The 27,275-nt window shown below is 31.5% G+C and overlaps 1 protein-coding gene across 1 annotated transcript in view; it reads left to right on the forward strand.

Moving 5' to 3' along the window:
• LOC107444133 (corticotropin-releasing factor receptor 2-like) overlaps nucleotides 1-27,275 on the forward strand; it is a 100,684-nt gene that overhangs the window by 10,696 nt on the left and 62,713 nt on the right. The window contains exon 2 of the mRNA XM_021144632.3: nucleotides 25,710-25,841. Within this exon, the coding sequence (XP_021000291.1) occupies nucleotides 25,710-25,841 (132 nt within the window). The remainder of the gene's footprint in view (nucleotides 1-25,709; nucleotides 25,842-27,275) is intronic.

Genomic DNA, 27,275 nt, shown 5'->3' on the forward strand with positions numbered 1-27,275 from the left:
CACGCCCACATGTTGCGCGGACTGTTAGAGACTTCTGTTCAGCACAACGCATGCAACTTCTTCCTTGGCCTGCTTATTCGCCGGATATGTCGCCTATTGAGCACGTGTGGGATATGGTTGGTCGGCGTCTCACTCGTGATCCGCGTCCTGCAGTTTCCAAAGACGAACTTTGGTTGCGCATACAAGCGATATGGAATTCTCTTCCTCAAGCAGATATTCAACATCTGTTTGACTCCATGCCACGTCGTATAGCAGCACTTATTGCAGCGCGTGGTGGCTGCACCAAATACTGATTTCGGACGCTTAATTTGTTTCTTTTGTTTTGAAAATTTCATCATTTATTTGTATCAGTACAAGTGTTTCTGCATTAAATTTTATTTGATTCTGATGATTCTTTCATGGTGTTGCATTTTCTACAAACAGCAGTTTAGAAATACTTTAAATTATTATTATATAAATACATTAAGAATGACTGCTGATGAAAAGAAAAAGAGAAAAAGAATTCTAAAAAAATTATCATACAGCAGCGATCGCCATAGCAACGCATGCAATGACGACGCATGCGCACTGTTTACTATTACTCTTGAACACAGTTGAAAAGTGTGATGGAGTGCGCACGCCATAGAACCCAAAACAGGACCCATTTTGACAATGGGTAAAAGCACAGCGATATTAAGTAATTATAAAAAACTGGCAATTGATATTTTCAGACTGAGTTTTTTGTGTGAAATCGTGCAGTAAGCCCGTTACGGAAGATATAACACATAGTTGCTAAGACAATTGAACTAAAGCCCTCAATTACCGCAAGTAGGAATCACCCGTTTGGTGTAGGACCGATAGGTTGAGTTAGTAGCGCGTCTAGTGATACCAACTATCTCATTGCGAAATTTCCTGAAAGCTCAAATTTGAAGGAAAAAATATACTAAGGCGTTGTACGCGCATGATTAAAGTCATAAAAATCATATTATTAGGGAGTTTCGCACTTTTACTATAGCTTACGTACGCTCTCGTACGTAAGATTGCATTCAACTGCGCATGCTCACCTTTTTTTTTTTTTATGTTACGTATTTTAACGTTGTGTTGGCGCGATTTTCCCTACAAAGACAAAGCTACAAGCACGCTGTTTATCGATGTTAAATGTTGTTTTCTATTTAGGCCTACCTTCGATCTAAAAACATGGAAAATAAATGCGAATTTGAAAAAATATATTGATGAAATTTAGAAATGAATCGTGTGTCATTTCATCAATTGGTTAAGTAAATAAATAAGAAAATTTTTTGGTTCATGTTTAATATTATGGATGCCTAATTCCACTAGTTCCATAAGAAACTAGCTATATTTTCGTTGTTTTAAAATTATAAATGATATTTATATATTAACTACACAATTTAGTTAAAAAAATTAAATAATGAAGTGCAATAATATATTTTTTTAAATATTAATAATAATTATAAAAATAAGCTGAATTTCTTATCGCTAAATTTATCAAAATTTACCTAATTTTTCTGCTCACAGAATCGCGGTTTTACGTTGAGTAAAAGCATCTTGAATCGTATCCCAAAGCTTTAAAACAGATAGTCTCTGTCCATTGTAAATGTTTATTTTGATTTCCACTACTCTAGCGTTTTCAACTTACGGTTTTTTGCAAGATCTCTAATTTTCACTTAAGTGAGATTGATATTTTTTTCCACGGGTGCATGCGCATTACACCAGAACTAACGCATGCGCATAAGCAATTACTTGATATTTCAGGTAAGGGAGCGTACCTACGCTAACGTAAATTTGTGAAATCTCCTTACTAATGTCTTGAAATCACTCTGTATGAAGTGTCAAATATACTCTTTTAATTTAAAAAATTGAAAAAGTGTACTCGATTAAAATAAAAAAAGCTTAATATTTTGGGTTAAGTTTTTTAACCAAAGAAAAATGTATAAAATATTTAACAATATTCGAGTGCCAGTAGTATGAAATTAGGGAACATCTTATACTCAAACCAAAAGTATATTATAAAGTTGAGTAGAATTGAGGTAAGACAGATTTAAAGACAAAACTTTGCATAAATAATTTTAAGAAAGATAATTGATTTTGCTGATGAACTCAATTTATAAAATAGGTGTGTTATTTGTTTTCAGCAGCTGTCGGAGTGTATGTAATTAACTTATCGTTAGTTAAAATTCTAACTTATGAAGAAAAACTTTAATACGCTAACCTAAAACTTTAATACGCTTTAACTTTGATACGCCAATTAACAGATAATGAACAGATGACATTGACGTCATGAATCACAAGTGCGGGTATTATTTATCTTCTTCTCGAAGTGCTAGTAACCAATTATCTTATTTATTTTACTTAGTAATATTAAATTATAAATAACCATTACCGCAATACAAAGTTTGATGTATTACATTTAAAATAGATCTTTGGAGATACTGTTTTACAACACAAAACAGATTTGATAAAACAAATGAAAGTACAAAATAACGAATCGCAAACGCGGAATATCTAGGAACTGCTTTATACAAGTCTAAAATAGTTTATTTTACCTTTAGGGAACAATGTCTCTTTAAATTTCTTCACAGAAAGTTTTATTTTCCTCTTTGAGATTCGTGTAATTTCAAAACAGCGAAAACCTATCACCGCTTACGGCAATCACTTTTTATATCGGATGCATCAATATTAAATTCATAGCTTCTTTACTGAAAGTTATTTAGCCATTAAAGAAGAAGGTTTTTCTTCTTTCAAATCTATTAGAAAAGCTTTACTTCTTCTTGTGAATGAATTTATTTTTATAAAATTAATAATCCCAAGAAACTGATGCTGAAAGATATAAAACCTTTCCTTCAAAAAAAAAAAATATGAAGACGGTAATAAAAGTTGACAAGTCTCTTAATAAGAGCCTATTCCCAAGCCTCGCCAGCGCGGAAATTAAAAGTGAATTGAAATAGAAAACGTGAAATTGCCAACTTAAAAATGGAAAACAAAGGAGAAAAACAAAACTAGAACTTTTTATTTCTGTTTCAAATCATTTTCCTTTTTCTCATTTACATCTGGTGAACCCTGAGATTGGACACCTATTTTTTGAACGCTTCGAATCGTGTTGACTTTAATTCTGATTATTTGGAGCAAAAGAAATCTTACTTATCATCATGTACTGAGCCACGGTCGCTCATTTGATAGAGCGTTCGCCTTACGGTGAAATGAACCGGGTTCGAATCGCATCGATGGCCTGTCGATGCGAATTTCGCACCCGGCTTGCACCAACCACAGTGATAGCGAAAAATTATAGTCAGTGGTAGATCATGGGTTAAAGTCCCCTTGTCGTCGGCCTAACCGCGGGAGCTTATCGTGGTCTTCCTCTCAATATGACGCAAATGCGGGTTAGTTCCATCGAAAAGTCCTCCACGAATGCAAATTTCCCCTAATACTCGTTCCAGGAGTTCCCTTGTCTTCTGGATTAGGATCAAAACTACAAGGCTACGAAGTTGAACATTAGTAGATATTAACATTTATAAACCCAAAAATTGGTTCGGTTGTTCAACGGTGGTTATAAAACAAAATAAAATCTTCATGTACTATTTATTCTACTTCTTCTTGCGATTCTATTTGAAGTTTATGTTTTTTTTTTGGATATTATTTCAGACACTTTAATTTTACTTTTAAAAATTGTTCTTCAGCATCGATATACAAAACTGGTTTTTGAGAAAAACTTCATTCTAATATTTTCTTTGGAAACGAGCGAGCTCAGTGAGGCAGATATTTTCGAGGACTTGTTGTCGCCTGTATTCATTCGAGATCATTTCCGATCAATAAAATCCTCTTTCTTAACTCATTCCTTTCCTTCTGTTAATAGTTAATAGTGCATTTCTGTCGTAGGCCACTTTTTGTTAGTTATCGGAAAGTGGCAATTACATGAAACAGACATCTTTAAATTCAATTTTGTTGTTAGTTTTGTCCATTTCAAACATTTTATAACCGTCCAATTTTGGGTTTACGACTCTACCGATGTTCAACTCCATAGCCTTGTAATTTCGAACCCAATCGAACCTTGTAACTTCGAATCTTCTTGAAGTGCACGTACCCTGTTACGGAAGAGGTGTTTGGTTATTTAATGATACATAAAAATGTAACAATGATTTGATTTTATATTATAACCGTCGTTGAACAGCCGCTTTTGCTTTTACGTTTACTAATGTTCGACTCCGTAGCCTTGTCGTTTTGAACCCAATCTAGAAGACAAGGGAACTCTTGGATCAAGTATTGGGAGAAATTTGCCTTCGTTTAGAGCTTTTTGATAAAACTCACCTGTATTTGCATTACACGGAGAGGAAAACCACGCCAATCTCCTACTCTTAGTCTGACTGTAAGGGTCCTCTAACCCATGATCCGTCTACCACTGAAAATATTTTACGTCAGCATTGTGGGGAGTTGGAGCTTGGTGCGAATTCGTATGGACCAGCCATTGCTGAGATTCGAACCCGGGCACCTCAATAGAAGGCGAATGCTCTATCCCCTGAGCAACCACGACTCTATTTTAAACATTTGGAATAGTTGTTTTAAAATTTTACACGACAGGCTCAAAAACTAATGTTCAAATTGAAAAACATTCATGATGATAATTTACGCAATGCCGTTATAGTATTTATTATATCCGATTTCATATTAATTTATTCGTTGATATTATTACATTTATTCGATATTTTAAAATCTGCTGAGGATAGATTAGGTAGGTAGGCACTTTATTTACGACGCACTAGAGATGCACAATGGGTTATTGGCAACGGTCTGGGAAACATTCCTGAGGATGATCCGAAGACATGCCATCACAATTTCGATCCTCTGAAGAGAGGATGGCTCACTTACTTCGGTAGCCCGACGCCCTGCGTGCGAAGTCGAGTACTTTACAGCAGTACAGTTTAAAGAGGACCGCAACCCCGCACCTCCAGCCCCTAATCTGGCTGATCAAAGTGCTCACCTATCTGCTTACTGATCGAGGGATGCTTGACTTCGGTGTTCTACTGGGAACCGTGTCTTTAAGAGCAGTCCACAGCGAAACTGGGAGGATAGATTAGGAGAAACACCAGTGCTCAGAATAGCGGGCAAATGCATACCAGGCAGTGGTACTGAGCCATAAAAAACATGAGTATAAGGCATACTGATAAGATGCAGTGGCACTTAACGAGACCTAGTATATGTTTCAGACATTTACCAAAACGACTATGTCATTGTCAACAACCACCTATTTTGGTCATTCACAGTAACATATACTTGTATATTAAGGATATTTTTCTTGAGAATTCATGACGTTGAAGATTTTAAAACATTTTCAATTTAATATTAAAACAAATTAATATTAAAACAAATTAATATTAAAACAAGTTAATATTGAAATTATTTAGATCTTAAATTAGTAATGGGTTCTTAAAGCTTATATAAAACCATTGATTTTTTAGATTCATAACAAAATAGCCCTTCTTTTGTGCTTTGAACAATTTGTACAAGAAAAAATAAGTACTCTCAAAATTTTACCACAAGTCTTAAAAGGTTATAGGATTTTCAGATAATTTCATCTAGAACAACAGCATCCGGGGGAAACAAGCATATAATTAAATAACTATTCAAACAAATTTAATATGAACGTTTTAATGAAGATAGTGGGCAAAATTGGACACCTTAATGCATCAAATATTTTCTTCCAGGTGATAAACTTGCTGAAAGTAATACGAATCAAAAAAAGTTGTTGGTGTTAAATTTTTACCTTCCTTCACGCGATTTGCAAATTAGAGTATTTTGGCGATATTTTATTCGATAGGAAGGTGGCATTAAATCCAGTTAATGTGGTTATAAACATTTTTGATGTCATTTATTTCTTAGGATACCTTGGTTTGTTCAAGTTTTTGAAAAAAAATTATAATTACTACCATTAGGATAAGTACTGTTGGGTTTTTAGTGATATTCGACAAAAATTTAAAAACTTAGCTAAGAACATTTAAGAAGAGAATACTTAAAAATATACTGTAATACAAGAATACTTAACAAAAAAGATTTAAAAACATGTTTCGAAATAAAAAAATGGCATACAACGCTTACAGTTTTCATAAATATGTTAAAATTTCAAAATATGAAGGGTAAAAAAAAGACAATATCGAGTCTATTCTCGATGTTTTTGAAAATGTTCCCTACGCGTAATTTTACGAATGATTACTGAAAGCATTATTTATTATTGAACAAAAGGTTTTGCATTATTATGTTGAGAAAAATTATTACATAATTAAACACGAAGTTTAGCACATTTTAAAATAAACTAGGCAAGATTCCACCCTCAATTCGTAATGAATAAGGCCCGGATTTTGATGACATTTGCATTTTTTTGCATTTTTTGTATTTTTGAACATTTTTTGTCTTTTAGAGCATTTTTTTAGATTTATAGGGCATTTTTCTTTAAATTTTGAGGCGTATTTTGCATTTTAATGCATTTGTTAAAGTTTTTTGTTAATTTTTTCCAATTTTTACTGTTTTTTTATCAATTTTCATTATTACACTGGCTTCCAAACAATGAAGAAAATCTATGGAATATTAACAGGTGAAGCAAAATCTTTTCAAATTGAAGAAGAATTGTAAGTAAGTGAGACCGTCTTTTTCAAGTACGCACCTATAACATCAGTAGACGTTGAAAGAAGCTTCTGCAGGAATGATTGCAGGAGTTTGCAGGAATTTTTGGCCCTTTTTAAGGGCATTTTTTGCACTTTTTAAGGGCATTAGTTGAGATTTTTTAGGTCATCAAAATCCGGGCTCTAGTAATGAAGTAGTAACAACTCGTGTCAAGTTCAAAAATTAAAAGATCTCTTTCAGCGTGTCGAATTTCAATTCTTCAGTCACATTTCACTTTATTTGCATTTTCAATGCCATTGATTGAAAGTGGCCCGCATGGCATTTTTTGCCACAAGTTCAGCAATTAATTATTCTCAAACCAACTATCGAATAACATTTTTTTGCCATCTTGCTTTTAGTACATTTTCTTCGATATTTCTAAGTCTAACTTATATATATATATATATATTCTAAGCATTTATTGAAGAAAAGTGTAAAGAAAAGCTATGTGCAAAATTTACATTGAGCAGAGCTCCTAGACACAAATTCGCTTTACCATATTCTAAAGACAAGTGCGTGTTTTTTTCTCATGCTGCATATAGTTATGATTTTTTCATACCATGCGATCTACAATACCCAGACGTCTTCTTTTTTAGAAATGCCGTCGTATGATGCAACCATAAGACCGGATGAAGATGAATTAAGATCTCAAAACATTTATTAATTTGAATAATTTTCGGTTTCACAAAGGCATTTTACTGCGCAGTAAATAATCTCATTTTATAAATAAAGATTAAATTTCTATTCAATTAAGGATAATATTTACGCGAAGTGCTTGGTTTAATATGTGAAAAGAGATTGTTTAATGTTCTCATCTGTTAGAAAGGCTAGTCTACAGTTAAAATATAATCCTATTAATATTTAGTTCTAAGCTTCTTTAATTCTATTAAACTATAACTTAAGATGTTACATATATATCTATGCCATAACGCAAACAATCTATTCAAATGCTTGATAATAATGCCAGGAGAAAAAGTCCAGATGTACCCAGTTCACACGAATAGAATTTTCAGTTAAAACTTGAAAGATGACGGGTTATCAAAAGGTGGATCTGACAATTTTGGAAAACGAAATTATGTAACATAGCACGCAAACATTTAACCTTAAGGTATTCTGAAAGTTTCTGAAACAATGATTCTGTCAGGCAACAATGTAAATATTAATCTAAAGCGATGGAACGCAAAAATATTCTCAAAACATATCCAAATGACAGTTTAAAACATGTTATTTGCAACGGAATACATAGTTTTGTTTTAAGGTGAAATGTGTATTTAAGACAAATCAACTTTTTTGTTTGTATTATAAATTTGTTATTCAAAACGCTTGTATCTATGTTAATAGTAGAATTACATTAAAAGCAATGAAATAATTATTTCTATAAAATCGTAAATATGATAATTCGAATATGTTTTTTTTTCTTCTATCTCTAGAAGGCGTTTAATTCATTAGTAGCGTTTAATTCATCTTTTTTCTTCGTTTAAAATCGATTATTTCGCAAGCAAAATGTAACTTATAGTAAACATAATTGCGAAAAATCACTTAAAATTGTCATAAATTTCAACCAAATAGAAACTTTGAAGGAAAAAAGTGTTAAGTTCTTAAAGAAATGGCGACAAATATTTTATTCTGTAGTTACATTTCTGTAGCTGTAGAGAAGAAGGTATAGTTTTTCTTACTTCATATTTAACAGTAAAAACCTGTTGACAGCAAATTTCAAATTTTTTTGCTGAGGTAATTACTGAACTTTGACTGATTGGAGAAACAGTGTTGTTGTTGTGTCCAATGCCACTTGCCAATACCCGCAAGCCTGCTTGGTGAAATCAAGCAAATTTTAAGCAGAGGGTGAATTTCTTGTCCTACAGTGGCGCCATCTATAGCCTAGAATATGACTTCAGCCACACACACGCCACAGTCTGTTTCAAAGGGAGGACCCATTCATACATCTACAGATCACAATTTTGACCTGAACCATAATTCAGTAGCCCCAAAGGCATTGATTGTTTATGGGAACATGGAGGAATTTGTAACCTGACAGGTTTAACGTGTCACCATTTACTACACGGGTAGTCTTCGGCAGGCAGGGATCGAATTCAAGACCTCTTGGTCATAGAGCCAACATCCTACCAACCAGGCTATCCCGCTCCTATCAAGAAAGAGTAAACCAAATAACTGGAAATTTAATAAACTCACTACAAAAGAACATCTAAAGACAATAAAATAAAAAAAATTGAGTGAAAAAAATTTTAAGGGTTATTTTAACGAAGTTCTACTTTTCGAACATTGGCGGACTTAACATTTTTGCCCAATTCTGATTGGAACACTTATATAAAAAAAAACACCTTTGATATTAAATTTTATCTCTATCATAATTCAAAACAAACCAGTGCCCTGAAAACCATCAATAAATCAGAGAGATCAGTTTTTAAAATTCACCAAAGACCATTAAGAAAAATTTTATCATATATTGCAGTTTTGAGTGAAACAAATAAACTTGCTTAAAATTAATTTATGAACGACGCTTCGTTGGTTTGTAGGGAGGAAAAAAAAATTGAAGAGGTAAATATTAAACAGCCGTGTCATTATTAATCTCATCACACAAACACTTAAACTGATCCTGGTTGTTGGGGGAAAAAAAAGCCTTTCTTTGCGTCTGTCAGCGCTGAGATTAATATGTTGGCCAGATTTAGACATCCGTTTATTATGTTGGTTGACAGTTTGTTGATGATTTCATCGAAAATAGCTTCTTCTTTTCCATTCAACTGCGTTTTTTCTCTTCCTTTTTTTGTTATTTCCTTCTAAAGTCTTTGAATTGTTATTGAAAAATAGAGAGAGCTGTCCAAGAAATAAAAAATATGGGTTGAAATTTTTTTTTTTAAGGGAAATAGTAGTGTTTTTTTTATAAAGAATTGGTACCCATTTTAAAAATGAGAAATATTTTGTATTTGATAAAGAAATTTTTTTTTTATTCTTGTAAAGTGCATTCTAAATGAACCATTAAGTCATAAAAGATGCATGTATTTTCTCTTACTGTGTTTAATGTTGCGTCAAAGAAAACTTTTTACTATAATATATTTCTCTTACAATTGTCATATTAACGATTGATTTCATTAATTTTCCACTGGGTGTAATGTGGCGGTAAAAACAATACTATTTATATTGCTCTTATTGTTGCCATTATAACAGTTGTAGTATATTATATTGTAGTTTATATATATATATTGTAATGTCACTTATACTATATTATATTGTAACATATAGTCAGTTGTATTATTAAATTTAAAAAAAAAGTATTAAAATGTTTTCCTTCATAGAATCAATATTTTTACAAAATAATTTTTTAAAATAATACAAGAAAAGAAGAAGCGGACGAAACCTCTAAAAAAAAATTAAAAATCCTTAAAAACTAGCTATAGTTTAACGGCAGAAGTAAACCATGCTCGAAATAAATATGTAAGATGTACATAAGGGAAAACTGAAGAAATATGACACTTCATCGTCAGTGGTTCTGTTAAATATAAATTTGAAAAAAAATCTTACTCGTCCATATGGTATTTNTGTCGGGGTACCTTTTCATAGATGAAGGTTGACATGGTCTGTAACTACTCTCCCCACATATATATATATATATATTGTAATGTCGTCACTTATATTATATTACACTGTAACATATAGTCAGTTGTATTATTAAATTTTAAAAAAAAAGTATTAAAATGTTTTCTTTCATAGAAACAAAATTTTTACAAAATAATTTTTAAAAATAAGAAAAGAAAAGAAGAAGCAGCCGAAAGCTCTAAAAGAAATTAAAAATCCTTAAAAACTAGCTATAGTTTAACGGCAGAAGTAAACCATGCTCGAAATAAATATATAAAATGTACATAAGGGAAAACTGAAGAATTATTACACTTCATCGTCAGTGGTTCTGTTAAACATAAATTTGAAACGAAAATCGTATTCGTCCAAATGGTATTTCAATTCCAAGGATTTTATCTTTATCAAATTTTAATAAAAAAAACTTTAATTCGAACTATTAATAATAATTATTAATTTTTCGTGAGTCGAGAATTTAAAATTTTCAAACGTTATATTTAATAACCGTCATTGAACAGCCGACCCAATTTTGGGTCTGCGACTACAAATATTCAACTTCGAAGCCTTGTCTTTTTTAACCCAATCCAGAAGACAAGGAAACTCCTGAATCAAATATTGGGAGAATCTTACCTTCATGGAGGACTTTTTTGATGGAACTAACCCTCATTTGCGTTACATGGAGAGGAAGACCACGAAACCTCCCACGGTTAACCCGATGGCAAGGGGATTCTAACCCATGATCCGTCTACCACAGAGGATATTTTACGTCAGCACTGAGGTTGGTGCGGGCCGGGTGCGGAATTCGTATCAACCAGCCATCGCTGGGATTTGAATCCGGTTCACCTCATTGGAAGGTGAATGCTCTACCACCTAAACCACCACGGCTCTCTCAACCGTTATATGATTATCTTTTAAATGAAAGTATAAATTTTATAAAAAAAATTATGTATTGGTTATTGCTATCATGAAGCCAATTTCGCCAACAAGTAGAAGTGATTCCAAATAGTTTGTTGTCTCTTCATTAAAAAGTTAACTAAGTTTGTTAACTAGTTAACTAAGTTTGTAATGAAGTAGTTGTAGTTAACTACGTTTGTAATAAAGTAGTTGTAGTTAACTACGTTTGTTATAAAGTAGTTGTAGTTAACTATGTTTGTAATAAAGTAGTTGTAGTTAACTACGTTTGCCATAAAGTAGTTGTAGTTAACTACGTTTGTAATAAAGTCGTTGTAGTTAACTACGTTTGTAATAAAGTAATTGTAGTTAACTACGTTTGTAATAAATTAGTTGTAGTTAACTACGTTTGTAATAAAGTCGTTGTAGTTAACTACGTTTGTAATAAAGTAGTTGTAGTTAACTACGTTTGTAATAAAGTAGTTGTAGTTATCTACGCTTGTAATAAAGTAGTTGTAGTTAACTACGTTTGTAATAAAATAGTTTTAGTTAACTACGTTTGTAATAAAATAGTTTTAGTTAACTACGTTTGTAATAAAGTAGCTGTAGTTAACTACGTTTGTAATAAAGTAGTTGTAGTTAACTACGTTTGTAATAAAGTAGTTGTAGTAAACTACGTTTGTAATAAAGTAGTTGTAGTTAACTACGTTTGTAATAAAGTAGTTGTAGTAAACTACGTAAATATTGTAGTTTTCCTGACCACTGCTTATGACGGACTTAATTAATTTTTAATTGTCAATGTAAAACCTATGATTTTTGCAGCTAATAACTACAGTCTTTAAAATGAAATGAGCTAAATTAATTTCTTTTCATAAATCAGTTATAAATTAATTTTAATGTAACATTACTCGGGAAAAAATAGCTCATTAAATGGTTAATGAAACTACAGTTCGGAAGTTTCTGTAATAAACCACGTGATTATAATGAGTGATGGTGTCGGACGGAAATTGCGGGAACCTTCTGCAAAATACAAAAGACTCATTCCGTTGCCGCAATGATGTGAACACACAATATTTTCACAAAACAAAGAGATTATTTTCCAAAATATGCGAGAAGACGCATAAACACTATTTTAGGTAAAATTTCATTAAATCGTGTCGGTGAGTTTGAGAACTGACTAGCTAGATCAGCGGTTATGGAGCCCTAAGAGATTTTTATTTCCAGCGGCACTCCGCTTCCTCAATCAATAGAAATAAAGCATAAAAGTTTATATGCATGTATGTACCAGAGTTAGGCGTTGATTACCGCAATCGATTACAACAGTAATTGATTACAGATAATTTACAGCAATGTAATCAATTACTTGTAATCACGATTACAGGTACTCGCGATTACAAGTAATCATAATTTTTGATTATATCACAGTAGAGCAAAAATGTAATCGCTTACATTTTTCAATTAAAGTAATCAATTACTTGTAATCATAATTGCAAATTTGGATTACAACTGCAAATCGTGCAAAAACTGCAGTATTCAATTACAGTAATAAATTACTTCTAACCATAATTACAAACATTCATAATTTTAATTGCAACCGTAGTCGTGATTACATAACCAGTTACTGTAATCAATTACTTGCAATTGTGATTATAAGTAATTAAAATATATGATTACAAGTAGATATGTTTAAATGTAATCTAAATACGCGATTACAAGACTTTTGTATACTGATATATGATAATATTTTACTGTAGATTGTATAATGTAACGTATAATGATACATTTTGTACGTATTTACATACAGCTTATGTACTAAAATGTATGTACATATGATTTAATCTAATGCATATGTACAGACATTTTAGTTACACACACATATACATACACTTATATTGTATGTATAAAATTTATGTAGGTACGCATATAGCAAATAATTACGTATACATGTGCAAACAATGTTGACATGTACTTTTATACACAATGCAATCGTAGTTGATTTGTCTGTTACTCTTTATTGTTGTTTTAACACACACTATATATTTCACTTCGTTGTTTAGTTTTCTGGCTTTTTATTATTTTTGTAACTTTTATAAAAGAATTTTTAAAATAAGTTTAATATTTTTGGTAGCTTTTTTTTTTCTCCTTTAATTTTTTTTTCTTTTTATCTCATATATATATATATATATATATATATATATATATTGTGTGGCATCTTTTGGCTATCTCGTTTCAAAGTACACCACCTATTCATAGATTCGGTATCATTTACTTCGATTTAAATTTCAAATGTTTACTTTGAAAAATATTGTGGAAGGAATGGGTAAATAAATATGGGATAGTATTGAAAACCTACAAAATATTCAAGTTTCTCTTTACGGATCACTTCTTGCTTCTTCCGTTTCCATTTCCTAAATTATTATTATTCTTTCCTGAAGAAAGTATTTGAATGCCAGTGATTTTCGGTTGATTTCCTATTGAAATGCGACTGACGCTAGTTACCTAAATTGAAAAGCAAAAGAAGTAGGGAAAAAAATCTTATTTTCCTTTTATCGAAGCTGAGTTTGAAAATGTTTTGGTATTTATTTTGGACCAAGTGAATATTCGAAATCATTTATCCGTAAATTATTTTTTATTATTAATTCTTTAAAATTTAGCGAAAATTTAATATCGCAACGCTAAATCCTCCTTGATTAAAACAAAATGTTTCTAAAGAAAAGTAACTATGTATACATTTAACGAAATAGATTTTCTTAAAATATATGCATGGATATACTCTATGAAATATTCATCATTTATTAAATCATTAAAAGAGGAATGGAATGATTTAAAATTTAATGGAAATGATTCTAAGGGTTCCAGAAATGCTCGATAGCTAACGTTGGCACCGTTTAACGCTGTTCATACCATCCATGAATTACAGTAAATGGTACATTTTAAAGTCTAGGGCCTGCACAAAGCCGCACAAATGTTGTGACTCTCATAGCTTCGGTGGTAGTGGGGAATATTAAATGATATACGGCCCAAAACTGAAACTTTTATTTCATTTTATAATTGTCGTTTAGGGTGAAGAGACGTCCCAATTTTCGGTTTACGACTTCTAATAACTAGCTTAACCCTGCCCCACCTCCGCAAGGGGGCATCCGGGGACTTCACGACTCTTAATGTTCAACTCCGTAGCCTGTCATTTTGAACTCAATCCAGTAGAAAAGGGAACTCCTGGGTTAAGTATTGGGAAAAATTTGCCTTCGTGGAGGACTTTTTGATGGAACTAACCCACATTTGCGTTACATGAAGAGGAAGACCACGAAAACCTCCCACGTTTAGCCTAACGGCAAGGGAACTCTAACCCATGATTCGTCTGCCATTGAGGATATTTCACGTCAGCACTGTGGTCGGTGCAAGCCGAATGCAGTTTTCGTATCAACGTGCCATTGCTGGGATTCGAACCCAATTCACCTCATTGGAAGGCTCCATTTCCTGTGCCATCGCGGCTCAAAAAAATTTATTTTGTAAAAGTCTACTCTTATAGTTTATTTGCAATATTTTGTTAATTTGTTTAATTATTAACATCTTTAAAAAGTAAAACCAAATATGTATAGAGTGGATTGAGCGGTCGCTTTCTCATGAGGTAAACCGGGTTCGAATCCCAGCGATGACTGGTCTATACGATTTCCGCATCCGACTTGTACGGACCACATCTCTAACGTATAATATCGTCATTGGTAGACGGTTCATGGGATGGAATCCACTTGAGGTTAGGCTAACCATGGGAGCTTTTCGTCGTTTTCATCTCCATGTACTTGAAATGGGATTAGTTCCATAAAAAAGTCCCCCACGAAGTCAAATTTTACCTCAAACGTGATCCAGGAGATACTTTGTCTTCTGGATTAAACTCAAAATTACAAAGCTACGGAGAGAAACGTTAGTAATCGTAAACCCACGAAAATTGAGTCCGCTGATCTAGTTCATACTCAATGTCCTCGCCCACGAGTGATTAGTTTGAACATTTTAAACTAGTGGAAAATGCACCAACTACTTATTTCATTCTGACTAAGCTCTTCAATTCTCTTAAATTTAATGCTTCTATCAATTTCTTAGTTTAAAATGACAAAAGGCATAGCTGCAAGCAAAAACACTATAAAATAATGGTTTTTAACTTATATTTTAAAACTGATTTGTTTGTGAATTGATACTCTCGATATAAATGTAATTATGAATTTCTGCAAAGAAAATCTGAATTTTATAGATTTTAAGCTTGTTCAAAAATTTTGCTTGGTATTTTTCTCATTTTCAAAATTTTTTATTGAACCATAATTCTTTGAAATTATAACTTTTTGTGATTCTAAATTTCAGGAACCTAAAAATCGCTTTTCATTTTTATTTATTTGACTTTAGAAACATTAAGAAAAACTTTATGCATTACCAAATTAAAAGCAAAGATATATAAACATCTTCTTTATAAAGATAAACAATATGTTAGTCCAACTAATATATTCATTCAACATTGTCCAAACAACACCTCATTGAAATTCTTTCTAGCTTTAAAGAAGCTGTGTACTCTAAAAGATTAAATTTGTTCTTTTTTTATTTCATGTGTGTGTGCGTTCATAAATTCAAATATTTAATAAGAAACCAGTCTATTTTTTTTCTGTGACAAATAATTTAATATTCGCAAATTTAGCAGAAAACGCAATTTCTTTTCACATTTATACTTTGTAATTCTAATTTAATTTCAAAAGAAATTGAAAGAAAACTAATGTATGCTGAAAAACTAATTTTTACTAACTAATTAAAATTCAAAAACTTGAATCACGATTTGTACATTTTCATATAATAATAATAACAATAAATAAATAGATGCTCCTTACTCTTTGCACTATTGTATAGAATTTTCTTTGTTTATATTAATACAATATTCGGAAACACTCTTTCTTGCGAATATAATCGTGTGAGCTGATGACAAAATTATATCTACTTACTTATGTACTTACAGCTTATGCGCAGTGAATAAATCTTATTAGTATTATTCTTAATTTTCTTTTTATTCTTTATTGTGTTATGTATAATATTATACGGCACGGCTTACTGCAAACTTAGTGAATTAATCGCAAAATACAAAGTGAAAATAAATTAAATAAAATTAGAAAAAGGGATCCCATATCCCCTCACAAAATTTTAATGAAATATTACTTAGGGAAAAAAAGTAAAAAAAAGCCATCAAAATATAATAAATACGCACATAAGATTCCGACGAAAATTAGAGCACACATATATAATAAATTATGAAATAAAGCTATATATATATATATATATAAAGCCCACTAAACTATACCAATAAACTGTATATANTCTATCTATCTATCTATCTATCTATCTATCTATCTATATATATATATATATATATATTATATTTAAATATGATATTAATATTTAAATTTCTCAAGAAATGCTTACAGGATTATTTTGCTGTTTAGTTCAAGCGATTTTCCATACTTAGCAATAAGATTTAAAGGTTTCAAAGGTTTGCAAGACCTACTATAAATTACGATAGAAAGCAGGTGTTTTTGAACACCCTATGTCAGAAAATCAAACAAAACGCTTGTAATTTGTATCGATTACTTTGGCTGTCATTTTTTAATTATTGCATAAAGTTTCGTAAATCTAGAGGACGCTATTTATAATTTCATGAATATTCAGTGGAATTAAACAAAATGTTTGGTGAAATTTAATAATTATAAAATTGTTGATTTAAAATTTAAATAAAAAATTCGTTAAAAACTGAGCATGATATCAGTATTTAAGGTATTCTTTTGTACTGCGCATGAGCAGAGAAAATTTTACAAAGTTTTTTTTTTCATAATCGTATACGGAATCGTATTTGGCAACTATTGATGAAAGCTTTATTTGAATATCTTTAAAATTTAGAAAGTTTCATGCAATTTTCTAAGAAGTTTTTGTATTTTAAAAAAACAGCAACCAAAGTGATAAGATTCAGCATATTAAAGCCGATGCCAAGAAGGAGGATAAGAACAGGTCTTAAGCAGGGAAAGATGACATCAATATTTATTTAACCATTATTTATAAGCAGAAACTGAACATCTAAGTGACACACAAATCGAAGTGCTTTCCAAAAGAAAAAAAATTAGGGAAAATATTGCAATTAGTCCCGTAATAACGTTTTGCCTTGGGGAAAAAGGGAAACCCGAGTAACTATCAAGAAATATAAACAAAATATCTCTTTTTATATATATATTTATATCTCTATATATTTATATCTCTTGAAGACAGTCTTTCACCATTAAATACTCTTTTTCATACATTCAACTTTCAATTCTTTGAATTTTCAAATTGTTCCCACGCGCACTTTAAATATTAAAAAAATATGAGATATAAAAATCCGAAAAAAGAAGTTGATATTTTTTGTTCTAAGAAAAAGTTCAATCTGAAGTTAGAGATTTCAGTATTGTTTACTTTATTTTTCTTCTTTTTTTTTTAATGCTAACGTGGCTGTTATTCTGGTTTAAGACTTCAGCATTGTTTTTTCTTATTATTTGTTAACTTTATTTATTATTTGTTGTTTTATATTTCTCATATTAATAGCAAAATATTTGAAAAAACATTTTGTAAAATGTCCTGAAGTGGAAATTTTTTTTCCTTCTCACTTTCTTGAATTGGTGACATTCTATCGACCTGATTACGATGATGTCGCTCTCCCCCTCCCCTCCATTACCATATTTAGTTTTTAGAACATTAGAAAATTCAAGATTTGCAGTTTTGTTATTTAAATCTTTATATATAAGTCCATATTTTGCTTTATTTTTCGTAAACTTTACTTTGTTTACGTGACGTTTTTATATTTGTTTATTTTTATGTCCAAAACTTTATTTTCTTCAATATTTTCATTATTTTATTATTATTTGACTTGGCATTTTTTCTTTTCTCACTTTTATTTTTACTTTCTTTAATTTTTAATTATATTTTCCTTATTTTTATTTTTACTTTCTTTATACTTTCTTTATTTTTATTTATGCTTTCTTTATTTTTATTTATACTTTCTTTATTTTACCAATTGGCAAAATTTGTCTTGGTTTGGATTTGATGGCTTCCACACTTTTCAGCTGTGTTCAAGAGTAATAGTAAACAGTGCGCATGCGTCGTCATTGCATGCGTTGCTGTGGCGACCGCTGTTGTTTTCTTTTTATTTTCACTAGCAGGCACTTTTAATGTATATTTACGCAATAATTTAAAGTATTTTTTATATTCTTTTTATTATTAACGTATAATGACTGGCTTGACGGTTATTTNTGCCGTTCATGGGTTAAATTTAGTAGGAATAACACAACCTATGACGTAGGCTATAGTATACCCAAATGGCAAAATTTGTCTTGGTTTGGATTTGAGGGCTTCCACACTTTTCAGCTGTGTTCAAGAGTAATAGTAAACAGTGCGCATGCGTCGTCATTGCATGCGTTGCTGTGGCGACCGCTGCTGTTTTTTTCTTATTTTCACTAGCAGGCACTTTTAATGTATATTTACGTAATAATTTAAAGTATTTTTATATTCTTTTTATTATTAACGTATAATTAATGGCTTGACGGTGATTTTAATACAAATATGAAATTTGAAGAAGGAATATTTTGTGACGTCGTGAAATACGTACGTAAGCAGGATATGAAAACCAATCCGAGGATAGTTCTTGCAACCCGTGGTTTGAAATGTGGCGTCTAACGGAGTCAATCCGGAAAGAAAAAGCATTTGACCAATGCGTAACCAATGATCGTCACAACTTTTTTGTTGATTTTTTGTGTGTTTTTTTTGTTGTTGTTTTTATATTTTTAATTTTTTTATTTATTTATACTTTCTTTATTTTTAGTTATAATTTCATTTTCGTCATTGGTAATTCTATTGCAATCATTAACCTGGATTTCAGGAGAAATGTGTAAAGACAAGATGCTTTTATGCTTTTATAATCAGAGAAAGTGATCAGTAAGGCCCGGATTTTGATGACATTTGCATTTTTTTGCATTTTTGGACATTTTTTGTCTTTTAGAGCATTTTTTTAGATTTATCGGGCATTTTTCTTTAAATTTTGGGGCGTATTTTGCATTTTAATGCATTTTTTAAAGCTTTTTGATAATTTTTTCCAATTTTTCCGATTTTTAACAATTTTCATTATTACACTGGCTTCCAAACAATGAAGAAAATCTATAGAATATTAACAGGTGAAGCAAAATCTTTTCAAATTGAAGAAGAATTGTAAGTAAGTGAGACCGTCTTTTTTAAGTACGCACCTATAACATCAGTAGACGTTGAAAGAAGCTTCTGCAGGAATGAAAATTTACTTTCAGACAAGAGACGCTCGTTTACATTTCAAATTATCAAAAAACATTTAATAATCCAATGTAATTCTGATATTTAGTAATATTATGAAATGGAAGTTTTTATATCCATTAAAGTTTCTATACAAAATAAAAATATTTTGGTGTCAATATATTTTCCTTTTTTTGTTATTTTAGGATATAAAACATATTTTTCGAACTTTAATGAACGTAGAACAAGTATTGCATCGCTTTCTATTTTTTAAATGACTCATAATAATTTTAAAGACCAAAAAATTTTTTTAATTCATTATTTTTACTTTATTTCAGGCAATTTTTGCATTTTTAAGAGCATTTTTGGCCCTTGTTAAGGGCATTTTTTTCACTTTTTAAGGGCATTAGTTGAGAATTTTTAGGTCATCAAAATCCGGGCTCTAGTGATCAGTTTTCATCGATTTCACATTGCAGCCTGTTTTACACAATCAAGATACAGCCTGTTTATCACTTACTGAAATCCTTTACAAGTTATTCTTTAAAAGCAAGAGAGTGGTTCGAAACTCAGGAAAACGCTGTCCAAAAACTGATACTTCAATTACAAAATTATCATTATATGGGTTTTCGAGGTCGCCGATTAATATGCAAAATAGCGGTATTACGAGCCAAAAATTAAATATCTCCTAAATATTAATTCAAAAAAGTTATTCAGTATATATATTTAATGTTGGTATGCAACTTCTGCTCATATATTATTCAAACTTTATTGAGAGAATCAATAAACAAAATCTGAATTCTTATGAACTAGCTTTAAAGACAATTATTATTTTTATAAACTATAATGTCCATTGAAGTATTTTATAGGATTATTAGTTTCATTTGCACCAATGAATACAGAAAATATACGATATATTTAATTATTTCCTATTTTCGTTTCTATTTTATTTTCTTTTAATTATTTTTCTAAAACTTAGATCTTTTACTATGGAACTTTTACAAAGATATAAAACTTTTATCTTTTACTATGGAACTTTTACAAAGATATAAAACTTTTATCTTTTACTATCTTTTACTTTTAATCGAGATCTTTCTGCACACTTTTTTTTATAAATATTACCCAGTTGAGTTATAATCGGATTACTACCACTACTACTGAATAATAATCACTGGAACAATGTTGTACAAATCTAAAATCCTTTTTTGTGCGATTTCAAATACAGTGAGACCTCCTAGAAAGACCACCTTTATGTATACTGACCACCTCTATTTATGGCAACTTTAAGGAGGGACGGAATTTTTTTCCATAGACTTAGTTTTTGAAGAGATCATACTTGGAAAATTTGTTTTTGAACATAATTTTATCAGTAGAGATCATTTTTATAGACGCTAAATTTAAACCAGAGATCTGTCTTTTATTGCCGCCAACAGAAACGACATTTCAGCACCAAGAAAATGACATTAAAAATAAAATATTTTGCGAAAAATCCAGTATCTTCGATAAAAATTTTGACCCTTAGTTAGTCTAGTTTAGATCCTTTAATCGGTGTTGAACCTTAGTAGTCGTAAACCCAAAAATTGGGTCGGCTGTTCAACGGCGGTTATAAATATAAGTCAGAAAGGGAAACAATGAAGTTTTAAAATTTTATGAAATATTCAATTTTGCATGGAGGCTTACTATAGCATAAAAAAAGGTTCAACGTAGAAAAATGGTTCTTCTAAATACATGGACAATCCAATGACAATAGTGAACGCATTCCTGATTTTAACACCCGTGATAGAACTGTACAAAAAAAGACACGTTCCGGATACGGAAACCATTTTATATGGATGTGAATGACCGGAACTGGTGGCTGTGTTGATTTCCACCGGCGAAAGTTGATACTCACATAGTCGCTTTGGTAAATGTCCGAAATATAGTGTAGGTCTAATTAAGTACCAGTGCCCGGAATATATTTGTCCGGTATACCCTACATCAATATTTTTTTTAAAGGTTCAGTGCCACTGCCAGGTATACATTTAAACGGTACTCTGAACACTGATGTTTTTTAAAGTCAAGTGCCACTGCCCAGTATGCATNACAATCTCGAAAATAATTTTTTTTTTAAATTTTAATTTTATTTTACTTTGTATGTCTTTTTTCTATTCATTTTCTTGCATTGTCATCCAATTCTGAACTATGTGCCGAATTTGAAGTTTGTAGCTAGTCGGGAAGTTAGTTTAAAACTGATTACAAAATTCCACCCGGACAGACATACACGAAGGCAAGTTTATATAAACGTGGTAATAATAATAAAATAGGTTCAACGTAGAAAAATGGTTCTTCTAAATACATGGACAATCCAATGACAATAATGAACGTATTCCTGAAGTTAACACCTGTTATAGAACTGTACAAAAAAAAAAAAAAAAAACACGTTCCGGATACGGAAACCATTTTATATGGATGTTACTGTGAATGACCGGAAATGGTGGCTGTGTTGATTTCCACCGGCGAAAGTTGATGATCACATAGCCGTTTTGGTAAATGTCCGAAATATAGTGTAGATCTAATTAAGTACCAGTGCCCGGTATATATTTGTCCGGTATACCCTACATCAATATTTTTTTTAAAGGTTCAGTGCCACTGCCAGGTATACATTTAAACGGTACTCTGAACAATGATGTTCTTTAAAGTCAAGTGCCACTGCCCAGTATGCATGCTCAGTCCCTTATGTTTCTCCTTATCTATCCTCTGCAGATATCTAATAAATATAATAATATCAATGAATAAATTAATATCAAATCGGTTATAACAAATATTTCGGACATTCACCCAAAGCGACTACGTGATTGCTGACATTCGCAGGTGAAGGTCGACAATCTCTTCATTTCGGTTATTCACGGTAGCGTGGATAATAATTTAATAATAATTAGAATATTGTGTTGATGAATTATTTTATATTTTTCTTAACACTATTTATGAGAGATTCAATTTTTGGCAATCTTATTCTGACAACTTCGTGTCGTTAGTTTTAACCTTATTCTGAATAAGATGGTTGTTTTTTTTTGTATGCTCCTAATTCATAACTGAATTTCCTTTTCTTTATAAATAATAATTTTAAGTATATTGAAATGATTTTTTTAAAAATGAAAGCGGGTTACTTCTATATAGCAAAGGGTACCGTACATGCAAAACTACCCGAGGATATAGGATATATATAAAAAAAAAACAACACAGAGTCTATTCTGGCCTTTTCCGTAATTTTAGATATAAGATTCTATATATATACGTTTTTATAAGGCTAACATTTGAATAATTAAATAAGCACATTAAATTGGGCCACTTTATGAAAAGTCAGAAGTGCTCAACACTTTCAGTAAGATACTTTTTTTGAATTACAGCTCAACGAAAAGTAGAGTAGCCAAAAACTCCACGTTCCCCTGTCTTCTGGATGGGTTCAAAATCACAAGGCTACAGTAGTCGTAAACCCGAAATATTGGGTCGGTTGGATTCAACGACTTTTATAAATTGAACCCAGTTTTCGACATGAAACAGCAGCTATACGAAGCCTTTGACTTGTTGACAACTTTCGTGGCTACGTGGGGCTTCAGTCAAACTTGAGCCCTCCCATCAGCATTAATAATCGTAAACCCAAAAATCTGGTCGGCTGTTCAACGGCGGTTTATAAAAATCTATACATAATAACAAACGCGGCTGTGTGTGTGTCTGTAATCACAATATATCGCCCCAGAAGCCTCGCCCAGGCACGATACTCGGCACATAATTGTGTTTTGACATAATAAAGAAGTATTTTTTTTTCTTTTTCAAAAATTTGGATTAGTTTTTTAGTTATCAGTCATTTTGTAAGAAAATCTATGCCTTCAAAGAGCCATATTCAAAAAACTATATAACTCTTATAAATGTATGCTAATGCGAACCTTACAATTGAAATATTGATTTTCGACAACTTAAACCAATAATATACGAAGGAATTAATAATTTAATTGTAAGGTTCGCATTAGTTTACATTTATCAAAGTGGAGAGAAAAGTTTAACTTTTGTCTGCAGCAGAACTGGATATGAAGACAAAATTGCAGGACAGGGACACTTTAATTGTCCACTAATCTTCAGGTTTCCTGCTATGTTTTAAAAAACTTTATTTGTGAAAACCCTTAGCGTGGCGGACAGCTGGCCGCATTAAGCGGCTAGTATAAAATAAAATATTCTGCTCTCACGTGATTTTGGTAAACTAAAAAAACAATTTAATANCTATGTTTTAAAAAACTTTATTTGTGAAAACCTTTAGCGTGGCGGACAGTTGGCCGCATTAGGCGGCTAGTATAAAATAAAATATTCTGCTCTCACGTGATTTTGGTAAACTAAAAAAACAATTTAATAACAAAGTAGGAATGAAAAATAAACAAACAAAAAATTGAGAAAGTATCACTGGTCAAGATCGGATGATCAGTGATTGTCGGAATAAAAAAGAAAGAAAAAAGGCAAACCTCAGGGAGGTACTCTACGTGATGAAATCAAAAAGTGGCGGCGTAAACAAAAGTCTAGCCACAAATTGAATTGAGAATTTTATAGCATAAAAAATGGACTCGGCTATACCGAGCAATCTAGCTAATCTCATCAAACATTCTTGAAAAACCAAAGCATAATTCAGTAAAAGTAAACACATTATACCGTGCCAAAGAACATAAAAGAACAACGCATTCAATACAGTTAAGTTGTTGCAACGTTATTGAAAGTCAAACACACGAATATAGATATATTGCTCCGTCAAACAAACAAAAGCAATCTAGGTCAGCCGATGAAATCAAAAGAGGAAAAATGATAAAAATATTTTAAAGAAACCACTTTGTGTCACCAATGCATTAGAATAATCAAAGAAATAAAATATATATTTGAAACCCTACTGAGGTTAAACTAAAAATGTCTTGTTTTCTTTTGTATTTAACACTATAATATATATCTATTTCAACCACAGCTGGTCAAATGATCTGACTTTATGTTTCTTGATTGAATATATGAAATATGGATGTTAGGAAGGAAAAAAACTAAAAATAACTTTATTATAATTAAACAAAATTGTATATTGCCCATTTCATGTATTACAAACGCGAAAATTAAGAATTTTTAATTCATTGCTCAATGAATTTTTTACATATACAGGGTGTTTTCATTGTACATTTTAAGCAAACATATTTCTTATAATTATTATTATTTCTATTGTTGTTGTTGTTAATTTACGTCGCACTAGAGTTGCACAATGGGCTATTGGCAACGGTCTGGGAAACATCCCGGAGGATGATCCGAAGACATGCCATCAAAATTTTGATCCTCTGCGGAGGGGGGGGGCACCCCCGCTTTGGTAGCCCGACGACCTGCACGCGAAATCGAGCACTTTACGGTAGCACAGTTTAACGAGGACCCATACCGCACACCCTCGGTCCGTACGCAGACTGATCCAAGTAATCACCCACCCGCACACTGACCGCAGCCAGTGATGCTTGACTTCGGTGATCTGCTGGGAACCGTGTCTTAACGATGAGTTCACTGCGGGACTATTATTTCTATAATTCTTATAATTAATATTATTTCTTCTACGAACTTGTTCTGTCTGGATTGTTTCGACATTTTTCTGGGTAAAAACTAACTGTTAGTTTGAAATGAAGTAAAGTTATCAAAATAAAATATAAGCTACTTACCAAAACATTTAATTTTTGTCACTTTTTCTGACACAAAAATGCCAATCTAAAATTTTAGGTACTTTCTTGAAATTTGAATTCACAGTTATTCTGATTGAACTCACTACGCAACAGTCTATACAGAAATGGGAAACTCATCGAATGCAATACGTTGAACAAGCATTACATCGTCATTTGTGATCCGATAACCTTATAAAGCAAAATAAATTGTTCTCTCGGTCAAATGACCGGTTGTGGTAGAAATTGGTATACGACAATTATTATTCGAAACGAACAAAAAAGAAATAATAATGGAATATTAACTGTATATAATTGTTATAAAAAGTAATGAAGTCAGGTGTGCAAAAACGATACGATGATTAGCGCATTTTCGATGCAAAAGTTCTTAAACGGTCATCTGACAGGTTATGGTATGTTCAGTGTTAACTGCATCGACTCACAAACATTTCCTACAGAGCATTTCATATACATTTTCCAACAGAGTTGTTCCTTTAGAGCGAAAGTTTAGAAACTGTTCAACACTTGTATGATTACATTTTGTTTTGCATTCACAACTGATTTATTTTATTTCAACAGAACCCTTTTGCAAATCAATATGGGATTCTTTTTATTGTTGGCCATCCACTGCCAGTGGAAAAGTGGTGTCTCGTCCCTGCTCTGTACTCTTCGCCTCCTACGACGTCGGCTTTCGTGGATCCAAACAAAATGGTAGCTATCTTCCTCTTTATTTCACTTCTTTTTTTCCTCTATCCGAATTAATTTAAAAGATGTTTTGGAAATAAACTTTATGCGCATGACAATACAAGCCCTAGCCAAAGTATTAGACGCACTCTAAGATTGTATGCAAAATAATAATTACTAGGAGGCTTCGCCCCCTGCTCGCTGGCCCTCGCCAACCCCCGGAACTGCTTTCGCAGTTCATTTCGGATTGCTTCGCAATCCGATGCTCGCTTTGCTCGCTCATTGGATACGTTCTTAACGTCTAGCTTTTGTATACTTTTTTGAACACTGAAGTTCCGAAAACTTTTCACTGTAGAAAATTCTAAACCTGTGCATTTCAATATTAATTTGAAATTGCAAACAGTTCACATATTTTTCTTAATCACACTATTCTAAATTTCAGTTGTTGAGAAAAGTAACTGTTGTAAGTTTTGTTTTAAAGTCTTTCCCACCAGAGGGCTAAAACCATGTGTTGTAAAACAATATGAAATAGTACTGAACTCTGGATGTAAAGCATCGGCTTCGATGAAGATAATTTTGTGAGAATTTTTTTGATAATTCTGTGAGAATTCACCCGATTAGACATATGATATGCTTACTACATGCTCCTGCGCGCCGAAGCCTATCAATTAAAACGTATTAGCGTTTTATATAATATAGATTAGCCATAGGATGCTCACTACGTGCTCTTGAAATAAAAATGAAAACTGTTGCCAACGCGAGAAAAGAAAAATCATCGGTGCCTATCAAATAAAAATGAAAACTGTTGCCAACGCGAGAAAAGAAAAATCATCGGTTTTATTGATACATACGTATTAGCGTTTTATATAATATAGATAAGGTGATGCAATACAACTTTACTCTTTTTACTCAAACCGGTTTGCACTTGTTTACGTTCGTGTATCAATGGGTCAAATTAGACCATATATAATATAAATTTGACGATTGCATAAATTGGACGATATGTTATATATAAATATAGAATATTTATTATATCAGGCATTATATTAGTATATTATAATAATTGAATCAAATGATGAGACACACTGTAGTTTTTATTTAGTTACATGTTTTGCACAAGTATATGTGCAATATTTTTATATTTAAAAATACATGTAATGAGTTTTTATTCCAGAAATTTTTTACATACTTCCTATTTGTATTTATTTTTAACGTAATGCGCTACAATATAAGCCAATTGATAAACGAATGTAAACAAGAGCAAACCGGTTTCACCACCGCAAGAACAATAAAGCTGATTTTACATAGAATCTTAAACCGGTTTGCACTTGTTGAACTTCGTGTATCAACTGGCTAAATTAGACGATATATAATAGAAATTCGACGATTGGATAAATTAGGCGACGTATTATATAAACATAGAATATGTATTATATCAGGTATTATAATAGTATATTATAA

The sequence above is a fragment of the Parasteatoda tepidariorum genome, chromosome 8 (assembly GCF_043381705.1).
Source record: "Parasteatoda tepidariorum isolate YZ-2023 chromosome 8, CAS_Ptep_4.0, whole genome shotgun sequence".
Taxonomy (NCBI): Eukaryota; Metazoa; Arthropoda; class Arachnida; order Araneae; family Theridiidae; genus Parasteatoda; species Parasteatoda tepidariorum.